At 33.7% G+C, this 17,984-nt stretch overlaps 1 protein-coding gene across 1 annotated transcript; it reads left to right on the top strand.

The window, feature by feature from the left end:
- Positions 1-387: 387 nt before the first annotated feature.
- On the top strand, positions 388-17,984 carry LOC125670409 (uncharacterized). The gene is made up of 3 exons (XM_048905549.2): positions 388-567; positions 15,877-16,218; positions 16,632-17,984. The coding sequence occupies exons 1-3, from the start codon at positions 507-509 to the stop codon at positions 16,832-16,834; spliced, it is 606 nt and encodes a 201-aa protein (XP_048761506.1). The 5' UTR covers positions 388-506; the 3' UTR covers positions 16,835-17,984.

Here is a 17,984-nt window from a genome sequence, read left to right as displayed (position 1 = left end):
ATGTTGTTAATTACACTGCATGGTTCAAAACCCACGCATCAATCATTTGCTAAGATATGTTTCCTATATAACAATATTTCAAGGATGTTCTAATGTCAAAATTTCAATTAGCATGAACCAAACAGTAGGAAGACATTTCTAAAACGCCAATTAAGTTCTTGAGAGAGAAAAAATCAAAAGCACCAAATCTTAAACCAGGTAATCAACAGACTTCAAAGAAAAGACAACAAGTCTTGTATGACTAATACAAAGAGAGCGAATTGAATTTAGATATGATATTGATTTCATAACATAGAGAGGTCCTTAGCAATGTGGATTTATCACGTGAATAACCCCATCTGCCCACCGTGTATCAATTGATAGTGTGGGTGAGTTGTAACACACGTCTCTGTGACATCTGCCGATACGGCGACCCTGATTTCAGCATCCGCCGGGGTCCTCAGACGTTCGCGCGTTTGTCTCTACATACTGAACTAAGCGGGACAGTTCTGACTCTTTATGGTGAAATGATGGGACAGAGCGCCAAGGTGTTCAGCAAGTGGTTTTCTCTTACACCAACTGCACAAGGTTTGTTTCTTCTTATTTCTAAAGCATCGCTTTATTTCAACACAGGTTAGGCTTTAATATTGATGTTGTTTTATTTTAATACAAGGAGCATTTTCGTTTTATTTATAAATCATAATTTTCTTTGGCATAAAATTAGCGTTTTCTGTTAAATGAAAATACCGTTTTATTTCGTCACGTAGATAATTTCTCATCATAGGTGAAAATTACTCCATTACATGAATATGCTGTTGAATCAGTCATGTTAGCATTGAATTTGAATTGATAAATTGCAAAGAAATGGGTTGGGTTTTTTTCGAAACTAGCATAAAAAGTATCCATCTACACAAACCGGCTTCTTGTATAATCATTTTTTATGCTAAAACTCGGCCTCATTAAAAAGAATAAGAAAAAAACTAAACATTTATTGCACAGTACCGAAAATCAATTAAGTTGGGTTAAGTTTTCTTCAAGTGGATTCGATTATTTTCTTTGAAGATTCATCATTAATAAGACATGGGACATACATAATTATTGTACCACGGTGTCCTGCTACTTAGAGCAATAGTTTTACAACTCGATGCCATCAAACAAATTTAAATGAAATGGATTAACGAGGTTAATAAATGATATTTTCCAAGTCTGTTTAACATTATCTTTTTTTTTTTTTAAAAAAAAATCAATTGCATTCTTATCGTTGCTATCATCATTCACGGTTTTAAAAGTTCCCGCTGTTATGAAAGCTGGCGTACAAGTTTAAATTGTGACGTCAAATCCACTGTTCAGGAAGTGTACATGCTAGACAAGATCCTTCTCAAAAACGTTGCAAACATCTGCATAAATTCATCGAGGAGATCACATCGTTTTGACAAAACTGACAACAAATCATTTTCCATATTATCTTCCAGTTTCACCAATAGATGAAGGTTTGATATCATGATATATTTAAGGTTGTTTTATTTTCGTGTGCCTGGATTCCTGAATTAAGGCTTGAGAAAATGCTGTCGCTGCCAGACACAATCACTGGGAACAACAGTGACCCATCATAAGTCCTTTCATGTACTGATCAGCCCAGCTGTTCTTTCGTTCGTAGGGAGAAGATACTAACGCGCGAGGGTGCATGACGAATTGGGGAATTGACATCATTCATTCGCAATCAGAAGTTGTTGCTACACCTAAGTTAAACCAGAATGAAAAGCCACTGATAATACAAATATTTGAATGTTTACAGTTTAAGTATACCCGACATTGTGGTAGTGTTAGCTACACATGACCTTCCACTACCAAATGTACAGAGACAGCTACCTCTGGCACGACAATCTAGTGCTCTACCGACCGAGGATTAACCCATTGGAACTAGGGAATTCCACGTGCATGTAGGGCTCACAGCGGGCGTGACCGGTCGACAGGGGATGCCTACTCCTCCTAGGCACCTGATCCCACCTTTGGTGTGTCAAGGGGTCTGTGTTTGCCCAACTCTCTATTTTGTATTCCTTACAGTAGTTATGAGATTGATCACTGTTTGTTATCTTCACCTTTCATGTATATTTAAGATTCTGAAAGCTACAAAAGAGACTCGGTATAGATTTAAGTTTTGTACATCTCAGCGTGGAATGCTATCTTAACCTTCAAACCCATGTAACAGAACCATCTGCTAACAATATATTCCGATATGTGCCAAACGAATTTTATTTCATTGTAGAACTTTCCCACACTTGCTCACGGCGCAGGTCGTATTTTGCAAATTCCTATAACTTACTCGGAATAGTTTCATCCTTGACATACATTCGATAAAGACCTATACACAGTACATGTATCGAGGTGTCGCACTTCGGAGCAGATGCATTGACGTCACATGTTAGATATTGATGTTTTTCAATAGAATACATTTCTAAAACATGCCACCCTTCAGTATTTAATTTTGTTTTAGTGATATGAATCTATTAATCATCTTATATAGTACAAAACCACCAAACAGTCAATAAAAGATGATATCGAACTTTTTTTAATTTCGATTTACAATCAACTTGGGTTTCGTTTGCTATATAGGGTGGACATAAGGATCTAGAATATTTTACAAGTGAACATCGGTGCTCTCGAAAGATTCAGCTTAAGAGAACCATGTAGTAATGTTCCAATTCGTATGTTAGATTTTAATAAAAATATCAATGCTACTGTATTCTATGGAAATCTCTATCAAATATGCATACAATCAAATCCACGGTTGTAATGATATAAATGAAAATATTTTCAAAATACAGCCTTTCTTTTTAAACACTTTATTTCCGAAATGAACCATATTTTATATATAGTATGTTTTTTGTGTGTGTGCTATTTTCCAGCAATTCTTGGATATGTGCATATCTAATTACCCTTCAGTGTTGTACACATGATCTAGCGTAATGAATTTATCCCTTATTCCTAAATGTATGTATACAGTCGATGAACGCAATTTTACAACTTACCGACGCCATTGTTTTCATTCCGACCACGCGTGAAGAAGGCGCGCGCATTGCATACAATACATGTATAAAATAAAGCCAACCGACGATGAACAAAATTTCGATTCATTCTTTTCATCTGAGATGAAATCTATTGATTTAAGTTGCATAACTTATTGTATCGCCGTTACACATACATTAATCCATGTTAGTTTGGGGGGAAATCTCGATTATTAGTTCCTATATATCTTTCAATGAAACTCGCATACACTTATAGGTTATAGACATTATATGGGAAAATATGACGACCGAGTTTTTTGGCGCGTAGACGAACCTCGCTGTCCGCAACAAAAAACATTTCTACCGGTAGTATATACTTTCAATTTTATTTAGAAACTATCATTACTTTTATTTTTAACAATTTCTTTATTGGTTTAACTGAGTAAAAGATGAAAAACACTAAAAATTTGAAAATTAACAGCGTAGTAATTATAATTTGCTTGTGTATTGATTGTGACGTACATGTAATGTTTGCGGGCCGGAATGTTTCCGGGCATAATTATATCGTGTGATATATGGCCGCAAATTTTTAAAGAAAAAAGAACAGATAAAATTGAAAGTATATACATGTAATAAATGTAAATACAACACACCACAGAGAAACACACTATGTACAGGTACCCACTTTCGCTGCACTACCAGTGGTTGAACTCACAACCTGCGGACCTCCTGGCATCGCGAGACCAGCACGCTACACCGCTCGACCATCTAGAACTGTGCTTTATTGAAATGTTTCAAAAGCAGTGTGTATTTTATATAACCACCTTTGATTTACGTCAGATGATTATATCTCATTTTCATTCTCAAGTTCAAATTCTATCACGGTGTAGCGAGTGGCAGTGTAGCAAGTATTCCATCGCCATCGAAAGCAAGTTGCATAACTTGTCGAGATGGTTGAGCGGTCTAGCACGCTTATCACACAATGCGATTTGGTTCCGCCGATCGCGAGTTCAATCCGGGTAAGGACGGAAGTGGGTATCCACACAGACTGAATTTCACGGTGCTGTATATCACATGTACAATGTTTCTTCACCTGGGTCAGTTTATGTTTATCTAACAGTTGACGGTTTATGTTTATCTAACAGTTGACAGTTTATTTTTTTTTTTTTTTTTTTTTTTTTTTTTTGGCTTATGACATTTTTATTTCCCAGACCTATCACTATAACATATAACAAATAGACTAAACGATAGAAGAAAAAAAAGTGTGGAAAGCTGCCAGGGATGGGGCCCTAACTAAGCTCCACCTAAATAACAATATATATTCCCTATTACATCTCGCAGGATGTAGAAGAAGGAAAAAAAACCTGAGAGAAATACAAGATTATATAATCATATGAGAACAAAGTTATACAAATATAAATACATGTATATCATTTCTAGAGGATATTAAAGTATTTCGTGACAACTACCCAAAGGGCCCTTCTCACACTCCAAAAAGTCTATTTTGACCCTGGGTAGTCATGTAAAAGGGAAGGCAGATCATTTCCCTTTACTTTATTTGTACATGATATGAATAGCATGCAACACAATTTGTAATATAAATATATAAGACTATATTTTTTTTACAATACTATCAAGAATATGCGAAAAAGATACCTTGTTTAATTTTTTGTATACAGATACATTGAATTCAAGGATTCCCTTTACATTCTTTCGAATGTCATAAGATTGCTCTTTTTTTTTTAATATTCTACAATACATTTTATATTTGTAAATTTTACATGCAATTAGTGATAAAAGATTATTTAAAAATACTGTTTTCTCATTGATTTCCCAAAAAAAACCAAGAACAATGTTTTTCCATGAAACTTGAAAATTCAATGTTTTCTCAACGATTTTCCAAATTTCACAAACATTTTTACATTTCAGTACCAGATGCTCATTATCTTCTTTTTCCTTACATAGTGAACATAAATCCGTATCAGTAACTTTCCATTTCTTTAACATAACTCGGTTGCTGGTTAGATTGTTCAACAACTTGTAATTGAAATCAGCAATGTGGGTATCAAAAATATTACATATTTTTTGTTTATATATTGCACTCCAAGACTGTTTTGAAACATTGAAGCTTTTAGAATAAAAATTTTGGTGTAGAGGAGGTACAAATTTCTTATCCCGATAAATATCATAGAACATTTTACTTGAGAAATCTTTCACATGTACAATTCCCTGATTTAGCAGTAGAAAGTATGAATTATCTTTTATATGTACATTTTCATATATTATATTTTGAACATCGAAAGGTTGTAGTAATTTTCCTATGGCATTTTTTACAATATTATATTCACAAATCCAGTTTTTCTTGCAAATCAATTTATCTATAAACCATTCCATCGGCTTAATACCATTCTCATCCACCACGTCAATCACGTATTTCAGACCACTCTTTAGCCATGATTTTAGAAATATAGGTTTATTTTTAAATACCACAATATTATTACTCCATAATGGCTCCCTCAGTATATTGTTCAAACAATCTAGCCTGTTTCTACCCTTGCATTCATTAAAAGATGCGAACATTTCCTTGTAAAACATAGGAAATCCCTCCATTATCTCATACTGTTTGATATTAGTGATATTAGTTTTACTTAAATAGTCAAGATCATAATTGTTTTCCAAACATATGCTATTCACAAAATGGTATAATGGATTTCTTTTATCTAATATTTTCTTAATCCATGATATTCTTAAAGATTTAATTTTTGATAAGATATCTACAACTCCAATGCCTCCACTAATGATATTTCCGATTAATGTATTTCTTTTTATTCTATCTCTCTTATTCCAAATGAAATTGTAAATAAGTCTTTGAATTTCTTTGATAATGTTTGAATCTGGTAGGTTTAATATCGAAGCTATATATATAATTTTAGATATTGCAAGACTATTAATTATGCAAACTTTGCCAAAAATGGTTAAGTTTCTTGTTTTCCAAGATTCAAAAAGTTTCTCTACATCGCTGGTGATTTTTGTCCAATTATTTCTCAGGCACATTTCTTTATCATGGCCAATATATACACCTAATGCTTTTACACATGAAACATTTACATAAACATTATGAATTTTCTTAAATCTGTTTTTTAAAGGTCCAGTTAATATGCATTCTGTTTTTGACATATTTAATCTCATACCCGAAACATTACTAAAATTACTTATCGCCTCGAGGGCCTTCTTTAAAGACTTTTCATTTTCCATTGGAAGGGTAGAATCATCGGCATGCTGTATTATCTTAATGTCTTTTTCCATTCCTTCTTTTTGAAACCCATGTATGCTGGGATTGTTTCTTATTGAAATTCCTAATATTTCAGCCACAAAGAGAAACAAGACTGCTGATACCGGACATCCCTGCCTTATTCCCCTATGCATCATGCAAGTTTTAGATATCCATCCATTATTTTTTATTCTGAAGATTGGATTTGCATATAAGATGTGAACCCATTTAATAAAATTTTCACCAAAGTTAAATCTTTTCAGTACTTCAAACATAAAATTCCACTCAATTGAATCAAAGGCTTTCTGAAAGTCTAAAAATAAAAGTATAAGTTCTTGATTATTTTCTTCACAATAATCAAAAATGTCCAAAATTAATCTTGCATTTAGTGCGATATTTCTTCCTTTTATATAAGCTGTTTGATTTATTGATATCAAATCATCTAGCAGTTTTTGTAAACGCCTGGCGAATACAAAAGCTATTATTTTATAGTCTGTGTTGGTAAGGCTAATTGGTCTATAATTTCCTAGGTTTTGTTCGTCTCCTTTCTTATAAATCAAAGTAATCAATGATAATCTCTGCGTAAAAGACATTGTATTTAAATCAAAAATACTTTGTAAAACACAATAGAAATATTGTTTTATTTCTTCCCAAAATGTTTGATAAAATTCACATGGTATTCCATCCAGACCAGGAGATTTATTGCTTTTCATATTTAAGAGTGCCTCTGAGCATTCCTGAAGTGAGGGAAATATTTCTAATTCATTTTTCTCCTTATCTTTCAATGTAAATTCTAAGTCTATAGCATTTATATATTCGTTGATATCCGTGGTTTGTATATTATTTGTTCTATATAAATTTTCATAAAAATTGCACATATTGTTTAGTATGTCATCATCATCGAGTATGATATCACCAGTTTCTTCTCTTAAAGCTTTAACTACATTATTTATTTGTCTTCTCTTTTCTAAATTTAAGAAGTACGAGGTATTCTTTTCTCCTTGTTCTATCCAATTGGCCCTAGACCTAACCTGTGCACCTTTTGCTTTTTTATCTACAAGTTTTGATAATTCATTTTCTAAATTTCGTTTTTGATTCATGTCAATATTATCCGCAGGTAATTCCTCAATTTTTTTGATTTCCGATTGTAAATAGGCTAACTTACTTTTATATGATTTATTTATTTTCTTTGAAAAGTCTATACAGAATATTTTTATGTTTCTTTTTAGAGTTTCCCATGCTTCATGCGGTTCTACTTCATTGAAAGTGTAATTTGATAGATATTTTTTCATTTCTTCGACGAAGTCCTTGTTTTTTATCAGTGAGACATTAAATTTCCAATAGCCCGGTCCTCTTAATTTTTCATTTATAATCAGACAGAACTGTAGACTTAAATGATCTGACAATCTAACACCATTTGAATGAGACCCTGGGATTTTTTGTAAACAAAAAGATTCACATTGATAACAAAAAGACTTTGAGATAAAAATGTAATCGATTCTACTCGTAGCTATATTTTCACCATTGCACCAGGTGTATCCTTTATTATTTGGTTTAACTTTTTTCCACAGGTCTATGAGCTCCAACTTATTTAGGATACTATTTAAAATATTCACACTTTTGTCTTGTTTATTTTCATCTAAAGAACAATTGAAATCACCCCCTATGAGCATGTTCTCTTGACACTCCGCATGTTTTTTTATCCAAATATTCATACGTTTAAAAAAGCCATACTTTGCATTTATATCATTTGGTGCATATATGTTTATTATTGTTATAATCTTGTCGTCAAATTTAATATTTAGTAGTAACTTTCTTCCATCGTTAGATTTATGGATATTCAATATTTCATACGCCAAATTCTTTCGAAAAAGAATGGAGACCCCTCTACTGTAGGGCGAGTCTGAATAACAATGTATTGCTTTTCCAAACCATCTAGCATCATAAGCAATAGTATTTTTTTCAATATAATGCGTTTCCTGTAAAAGAATAATGTCAAAATTACTATCTGAAATCCATGTGTTTAATTTAGTACGCTTTTCAGTGGTATTTAGCCCTCTACAATTAACAGAAATAAATCTCAATCTATTCATTTATTGGCTGTTTACTTTCCTGACGTAGACTTGTTGCTGGCTCGGGTTCCGCTCCGTTGCTTCGAATTTGATCTGTTTACCTGCATCTGTCTCGCCAGATTGTCTAGCATGCGTCCGAGCTTGTTTTGGCCGGGCCATCGCTGCATAACAGTATGAATGGTTCCTACATTGTTTAGCCCCGTTCCCCAGTATGTGTCCCACGTTGCCTCGGCCAAGATGTTGGTTTTCTTGATTTTACCAAGCGCCTCGCGGAATTCTTCACACTGCTTGATTTTGGACTCCAAAATCTCCCTCATAACTTCATCCCGAGAATCCAACCATGCATCGGAGACAAGGATTTGATTTCCAATCCGTTTTGCGTCGAGAGCAGTCTCTGCATTACTTATGGATTCCGCTTTGTTGAGATCGCCAGAACGCATTGCTTTCACGTGTTGAAAAGCTTGTTCGGCAGACGAGTATGTTGCCCCAAAAATTTTCAGCTCCGTGGGGAAAAAGTTGGATAACGGGTTATCCTGTCCCGCAAACAGTTGACAGTTTATGTTTATCTAACAGTTGACAGTTTATGTTTATCTAAGAGTTGACAGTTTATGTTTATCTAACAGTTGACAGTTTATGCTTATCTACGAGTTGACAGTTTATGTTTATCTAACAATTGACAGTTTATGTTTATCTAACAGTTGACGGTTTATGTTTATCTACGAGTTGATACATGTAGTTTATGTTTATCTAAGAGTTGACAGTTTATGTTTATCTAAGAGTTGATACATGTAGTTTATGTTTATCTAAGAGTTGACAGTTTATGTTTATCTAAGAGTTGACAGTTTATGTTTATCTAACAGTTGACAGTTTATGCTTATCTACGAGTTGACAGTTTATGTTTATCTAACAATTGACAGTTTATGTTTATCTAACAGTTGACGGTTTATGTTTATCTACGAGTTGATACATGTAGTTTATGTTTATCTAAGAGTTGACAGTTTATGTTTATCTAAGAGTTGATACATGTAGTTTATGTTTATCTAAGAGTTGACAGTTTATGTTTATCTAACAATTGACAGTTTATGTTTATCTAACAGTTGACAGTTTATGTTTATCTAACAATTGACAGTTTATGTTTATCTAACAATTGACAGTTTATGTTTATCTAAGAGTTGATACATGTAGTTTATGTTTATCTAAGAGTTGACAGTTTATGTTTATCTAACAATTGACAGTTTATGTTTATCTAACAGTTGACAGTTTATGTTTATCTAACAATTGACAGTTTATGTTTATCTAACAGTTGACAGTTTATGTTTATCTAACAGTTGACAGTTTATGCTTATCTAAGAGTTGACAGTTTATGTTTATCTAAGAGTTGACAGTTTATGCTTATCTAAGAGTTGACAGTTTATGTTTATCTAACAGTTGACAGTTTATGTTTATCTAAGAGTTCTTTCCCTCTCTTTCTCTAATTTTTATTTGTATACACGTCATAATCTATTTCATTTCATATTGTGTAATTATAGGAATATTCTGGCAAATATTTCAAAACGAAATATAGAGTAAATTGATAAAGCAATTAATTTCATGGGTAAAAAGTTGATAGAACGAGTCTTTCAGCTGACGGAAGTTCGTCTCCATTATATATCCCCAATGCTCTCACAATGGCAAATGACTAATTCCAAGCTACAAATCGACGAAAATTCAATGTGAAAATTCAAATCAATATCCGCTGCAGAATGAGTTGCGCTTCCTTAGATGATAGGATTACCTGTTAAGCCTGGGGCTTATTCTTTCTCATTAAAAGCCGATGACTTCGGATTAAATTGCAGTTAGCAGATTATGGCATGTAATCGGACACCAATTTGAAGTTGATACATTGATCTGCACCGTGGTGATAAACAATGCCTCAAAATATGTTCTCATAAAACGATCCCTGAACGACATGAAAATGCATTATGACATCATCCATCTAATTCCGAAATATTTCGCATATAATTCGGACTGTGTTTAAGTCTGTCATCACTTTTCGAAGAAATTTTTTAAGAATTTGACTTTGGCCTCCTTATAGTTAGGACTGGGTTTTTTATGAGATTGTCCGTCAACTTGATATCTATTTTCTAGCAAGAACTGTGTTTCGCATTTAAATAAGCAGTTTTGTCGTAATTTAATGAGGATTTAAATTTATTTCACTCCTGTCAGTAATTCTAATATATGACGTCATAAATCTTTGACGGTTACCGGACTTTTGAAATTTTTACGAAACATTTCCTTACTACAAACGTAGGGTGGAATATCTTATTTCACAGATCTACATTTTAAGACTCAAGGATACAAGTGAGATTAGTTTAAATTTGCGAAATCTGTGTTTATGACATGAATATAGCATTTAAGTTTTCCAAAGTTTCACCACTCCCATTTTGTTACTTGAATTTAAATTTTTATATTCAGAAAATATACGATATACATGTATGCGGTTGTGTGCTATACGTAAAATCAGGAATATATTCAGTACGTACTGTCCGATTTTCATAACCAGCCGACGGAGTGGACTTATTTGGGCCTGCTCTAATTATCAATGTTTTCAATAACCTGAATACCTCTTTGAGCTCGAAGAAGAATCACATAGAAAACATCAGATGTCAATTTCTATGATATCTTATTCCGTATTATTCCTATCTGTTCATCTTAGATCAACTGTTTTGTTATCTTAAAACAAAAAACTACATGTATATCCCCATATACTCATCTATTGTTAATGGCACATTCTAGTGAGTATATACAGATTGCCAACAAAGTGGCGCATTGATAGGGAATCAGGGATATTTTGGTCACTGTCTCTGAGGCGCATTGATAGGGAATCAGGGATATTTTGGTCACTGTCTCTGAGGCGCATTGATAGGGATTCAGGGGTATTTTGGTCGCTGTCTCTGACCTGTCATAATCGACAAGTACCTACATTCGTCCAAATCAAGTCTAAGGTTACTCCACCCAATTAGTCGGACAATATCGTCCTTAAGAGTATCCGTGTGTTGTGTTTATGAACATATATAAATAAGATTATTGATCGTGACAGACAAAAGTACTAGAATCTAGTGTCAGGTACCTACTGCACATTCGTTTAATTTTGTGGGGCCCGATTTTTAAGAAATGATTTTCATTTTTGAAAAAGAAAGACTTATGGGTATGAACTGCGCCGCTGTGTATTTTAAAGGAGAGAAACCATATATCTATATATCAATCCCATCGGCACTGTCTAAATGTTTGGCAATCGCGCAAATTGGTTTCCATGAATTTAAGTGAATGTATTTCAATTATATATCGCCTGGGTTCAAATTTACTATTAAACAGTAGTAAATTCGAACCGGAGCGATATAATTGCCTATGTTTCAAAGTAGTTCTGAAAATCCTCCATAAGTCTGATCAGTTAATGAATTAGGTGAGGGAATTAATTGGGCGTCTTGTGTTGGCTATATATAGTTTACGTGTACAAACAACTGTGGTATGGGTAGGGTTTGCGCTGTGTGATTTGTTTAACTTAGCTGCGCTAATTAGGATTATGTAAAGCATTTGGTTTAATCTGCCGTTAATTATTAGGATTTATTTTTGCCTTTCAACGAAAGTCAACATACACATAAATGATTGAGGACACATTTCCCATAAAACTAGCTTGATATCCGAAGGTTAGTTTCCTGTTTTCATTTAAATATTTGCAGAAGCCGAACTAATTTTCAATGATATTGCCTACTTTATATTGAACCATTTCTCCCGCCAAATAATCAATAGATTTGATTTTCTTGTTATTCAGGGAGACACGCCATTCTCTGGTGTCAAACATATTGCAGGGGGGAAAATGATTAACTGATCTTGTTAAAATATTTTTTTGCTTTAAGCTGTGATTTTTTTTATCTGCGATTAAAGAGGAAATCAGAGTATAAATGTGCATATCTGTTAAGGAATTGAAAAGTTAATCATGGCGTTGAGGAAAATATCATTTGTTTTGAAACAGGCCAGGAGCAACACAATGCATTTACCATCACAGAGGTGTGAATACGCGAGCTATGTTAGGAACCATATCAATCCAGCCTCGAAAAGCCCTATTTCATGTCATAAACGTCAAGAAGAAAACAATGATATATTCTACAAATGGTAGAAAATTCAATGTAATTAGGGTATTTTTGAAGAAAAAGGCATCACAAATATTCTAATCCTAGGGATCACTCATCAAGATAGACATGTGATTGAAGACTTGCTACGAACATTTCTTTAGATGATATAAAAGGGCATTCGTCGGTTGAAAGAAGGAAGGAATTTTTGTCTTTAACTAGTTGTACAAAGACAGAAAATCATTGCTACCTCGATCTGACGAATCCCCTTTTATGTCGGCTAGTAAATCTTTTCCCATTTGGATATCATTTCTACAGTTCTGTCAATACCAATATGCAAATTCCTTGAAATCTATGTGTAAGTAACGCCACAGCACAAAATTCCTAGACATGAAAATCTTCTAAAGGAGAACTGAAATTCAGTAATTCATTAGAAGATTTTCTCCTTTGTCATTTATGAGCTATTCAAACCCACATTTTGTCACGACAGATAAAGAACAAGTCTCGTGAGACCCCCGCCTGAATTGATTTTGAAAGCCACTGGGAATAGATTATTAGGACCTAGCAGTGTTCGGGATCTGCTTTCTTCCGGTCGCGTTTCAATCAGCGGCGGCTAAAATGACGGTCCGGGATTGTAATGTCATGAACATTTCAATCCGCAAATGCATCATTTTCAAGCCTAAAGTGGATGCCCATTGTTATATATTTTGTTTATATAAAGGTTTTTCTTACATTTATGGTGTTGCATAAGTGAATAAGTAAAATCATGTAAGTTAAATACTTTTCCTAATGAGCTCTATCTGAACATTTTAAAAATACCTTAGAATGTCAACGCCATTTACTACAAACTTTTTAATCCAAAATGACAAAAATGAAAACAATTTATGTTTCTATAAGTAAAATGAATACAATTTATGTTTGTATAAGTAAAATGAACACAATTTATGTTTGAAAAGTAAAATGAACACAATTTATGTTTGTTAAAGTAAAATGAATATAATTTATGTTTGTATAAGTAAAATGAATACAATTTACCGAATGGAATGTAGAATAACACCGTGCTTTAGCCATGATTTCTCAATTAAATCCAAAAATAGTGGGGAAATATTTATAGAGTTGAATATATTAAACCAAATTATATTTACAGTGAAACCTGTCAAATTCGACATGCACTCGAAGACATCATTTTGTCGGAATACAGAGTGTGTCAGATTAAAAAGTGTAAAATAATGGAAAAATGAAATTGAGAATGAAAATACGGGTTGGAATGCCCAGTGAAACGGATTGCACAGGTGTCGCATTAGGCGGGGTTTACTGTATATCAACCCATACATCCGGGGTTTTCCTGTATCAAGGGTCTTTAAAATGACTTACAGACTCAATGGGCCGGACGCTAACTGTACTGTTATTATATATATGATAATAATGATATTTTGATTTTTGTTGTTGTTTTGTAATTCTTTGTTAATATTAGTAATATTATGTAAACATTTTCGTTCGTCCCAAAGAAGGGACAGGTCGTCCCGAAAATTTCTCAACGATTCATCTTTAGTGGTGCATATCGAATATAAGCTTCGGTTCCCTAAAACGCTGCACTCCATGTTAAAGTTCCATTACACTTTTAAATTGATAACCCTTGCGAATTGTTATTGGTTACGGAGAAATACAAATTATATCTAATTTGGATCTGACATTTGATTTGCCGTGAGGACATACACAGCGGGTGATAACAATGCTGGTTTCTCTCTGACAGGATCTAAAAATATCCGCTATCTACAGTGTTCTTCAGGTTTCGACATTTTCGCAATATCACACTTGATAGCCAAACTTGGAGGGAAATGCAATTAGGGATCTCTGCATGAAATCGTTTGCGACTCTCTATATCACCACGGGGGATACTCAAAACAATCTAAAAACAAAGATTTTACCTCGACCAGTCTACGGAATTGAATGTTTTCTGTTCGCTGTTATTTTTAAAGCTACTACAGCGTTTTCAGCGGGTTCCATGTTTCCTTCTTTACATCTATTAACATGCTACTTATAAGGCTATTTTTAATAGCTCGAAGAGAAACATTGCATTTTAAATTAATCACTCACATTACCGAGAAACTAAATTCTTAGGAAAGCGGCGAGTAACAAAATTTTGAAAGAAACTACCAATATTTGCAATTTTCAAAGGAAACGTTTATTTTTTTCGATGAAGTACATACATATACATGTACATACATGTATACTGAATACTGGACCAGGTGCACATTTTATATGTACAGTGTATGTACATAAAAATATATATTGAATACTGGACCAGTGTACACCGTACATACATGTACCTGTAATTAAACAATGAAATGCTTTCCTTGTTGTTTCATCGGGTGATGAAGGTAGCTAGCATTGCAGTAAAAAATTCATAACCCGTGTAAGCGGGTTATGTAATTTTTTTCTGCAATCATTGCTACCTTTATCACCCAATGAAACAACAAAGACATTTTATTGTTTATATTTATATATTATGTATTGTTTTAAAATATGAACTAGATTTAAAACGGAACAGCCAATGTACCCTTTGACCTTGATGACGCTCCATATTTGGTAAAATGATTACACAGACAGGTGGTACTAAAAAAACTCGATCGAACTAGGTTGCAATGAACATGCATTCATTGTCCTTGATAAAAGCAATGTTAATTTCAATTGAAATATAAGAGAAAAGATTCAGTGAATGTAAATATTATGATAATGAAATAGCTATATGCACTTAAATTCTAGTATACATTTGAAATAGTTTTATCTAAGGAATTAATTTAGTTTTGGGGCATTATTTGGCGAATTATACAAAAGCGTAAACTGACACCAACCAGGTTAAATTGCATAATTTTTACATTTCGAATCTTTTTGCGTTTTATATCTTTACAAATTGTAATGCTGACCATTTGTAATGTAGGCCCACTCTGTTCCACTTAGGCATTCAAAGAACTACTAAATGTAACTCCTACACAGAAGAGTTATTGTCTCGAAACTGTGGCATTAAAGCCGACACAGTAAGCAAGTGACTAATTTCATCACAATCCACAAGTATATGCGACGTTACATCATTTGATAAATGATGATGCTTTTTTGTTTGTTTTGGGAGGCGGATCAAGCAATTATCGTACTGAATTTTTTACCACCGTACAGTGAATAATTCTGCGTCTCGTTTGACATCGAGATCTTATTGCACACGTTAATTTCTATTTCATAGGAGGCCTACAACTAAACATTGCATGCAGAGATGTAAATTAAAGAGAAGAAAAAAATAGTCCCAGCGTTTGGTTGTCAGGGGAGTGTTTCCCCATACCAAATTAAACCTGATTATACGAAATAAATTGCATATCCTAGTATGTATTTAACCAATCAGAGCCTATAATACAATAAATATTGAATTATTGATTTGTGAATTACAGCAGGTAAATCTCTAAATATAGAGAGGGGTCAGGACAAGGAAAACATCAGGAAAGTTCACGAACAGTTATGTAAGGAACTGAACACACTTCAGCGGGAACACAAACACGCGCGGCAGGTCGTGGACAGTCTGCAATGGGACTACGACCGATCCAAAGATTTCGACCCCTTGAGACGTTATGGTTTGCTGAAAGGTATGATCAAGAGGACAATTCTTCATTTTAAACTTAACGAAGACAAAGTGACTGGATCTAATTCAGTAACAGGGATCCGAAATCTTGCCACTGCTTATAAAGAGTTGTCCTATACGCTGGAGTTAACGAGGAGAAAGGCCGATCTGGACGGTAGGTTATGATATAACGAGATAGAGATGTTCAAGATTTTAAAAAAAAACCAAAATACATGTACATCTACATGAGGGCATGAACTGCGATACATCACGCTAAAATACCCCATAAAGCGCTCTAGCGTGAAGCGTTCTGTTCATACCCTCCATGCATTATCAAAATGATATTTATTTTCATACTTACATTTTGCTTTCCTTTCTTTCGGAATATTCCATGCCATTAAATTTGTCGTACCATATTTATCGAAATTCTTACGCACATCGTTCACATTCATGAGGAAATGGCTAAAATTTCAATTAGTAAAGATATCAAAAGTAAATACATAGAGGTAAAGACAGGGTGGGGCCGGGGCAAATAATGATTATATTCGTCATTTTCTTTTACATTGTTTTTAATCAATTAAATTTCAGACATGTCAGTAGAAGAAATAAAGTCTGAAGTTGAACAATTACGTCATCAGGTCAACGGGTTGAAGGGTCGGTGTTCTCTGGTAACAGACACTATCACTCAATTGGAGAAAAAATACGAGCTATCTAAACATTTTGCACCACCGAAGCGATACGAATTGATGAAGAAGATGGTCCAGAAAGTTGTAAACGATCAGTTTATATGACATTATCAACTTCGACAGAACATCACACAAAACAATGTGCACCCCTCCAAAGCAATAATCCAAAACCAGATTAGGTATAATTGTGTATCGTCTGTAAGCAATGGACCCTTGGAACACAGCACTAACCTGGATAACCGGGATCAAACATATTACGGAGAACCCTGGCTTCTAACTCTTCCTGTGGCATCGGCCAGAAGTAAGGATGATAACTGGACAACGGTTAGCTTAAAACTTGTCACGGTGACAAAATAGCAACCCTTTCTCCTTTCTCCTTTGAATTTCAAGATTTTTGAAAATTACTACAGGAAAAATTTAGTGTTGGTAATATAGACACATCCCAGATTAGAATTGTATGGTGCACGTAAGACAATGGATGATGGACTATCATTGTGATAATCTGCAATCGTCCTGCTCTGGAGCAAAAATATCTATTTGAAAAGGTTTCTCTGCATTTTGTAAGATTGCTTTACTGTTTTGTATCATTCTGTTGAACATGGTTTCAATATGTATTGTATACATCATATCCTATTTGGATCAATTGATTGATTATTAAACATGCTATAACGTAGATTCAGTTGCTGTGAAGACCACAAACCTTTACGAGTCAAACACAAATCTTGTACATCTATATTTGGAATAGTAAAACTATCCATGGTTTAATAAAATTCCTCCATTACGATAGTCGACAATTAAATCAAAGCACTTAAACAATTATATCAACCTAGTTTGTCTTACATATATGTATATCTCCTCGTCAGTATTCGTGTGCCTTTATCTGGAGGGGGACAAAACATACTGAATTTCCGTCTCACACACATGTAGTATCATGTTCGGTGATTCAGAAGTCGATAGTGTGAACAGTAATTTCACTTATGTTCAAAATTTTGCCAGACACCACAAATATATGCTACTTATATTATTGTAAATATAGCACACTGCTACAGACGAAGCTTTGAATAGTTTATCATTACTTCAGAATCATGTTTTTGTCTGTTATAATAAATAGTATCTTTTAGAAATTTGAATGGAAGTGTGAAGATCCACCGACATCTATACGTCGTTGGTTGCCCGTGCTTTCTGTTTGTTCTAAAAAATTATTGCATACTTTTACCTATAGTTTTATTGGTAATAAATATATGGCTGAAAAAAT

This window comes from Ostrea edulis, chromosome 4 (assembly GCF_947568905.1).
Source record: "Ostrea edulis chromosome 4, xbOstEdul1.1, whole genome shotgun sequence".
Lineage (NCBI taxonomy): Eukaryota > Metazoa > Mollusca > Bivalvia > Ostreida > Ostreidae > Ostrea > Ostrea edulis.
Note: the sequence above shows the minus strand (reverse complement) of the source record. Positions and strands in the feature narration are given on the sequence as shown.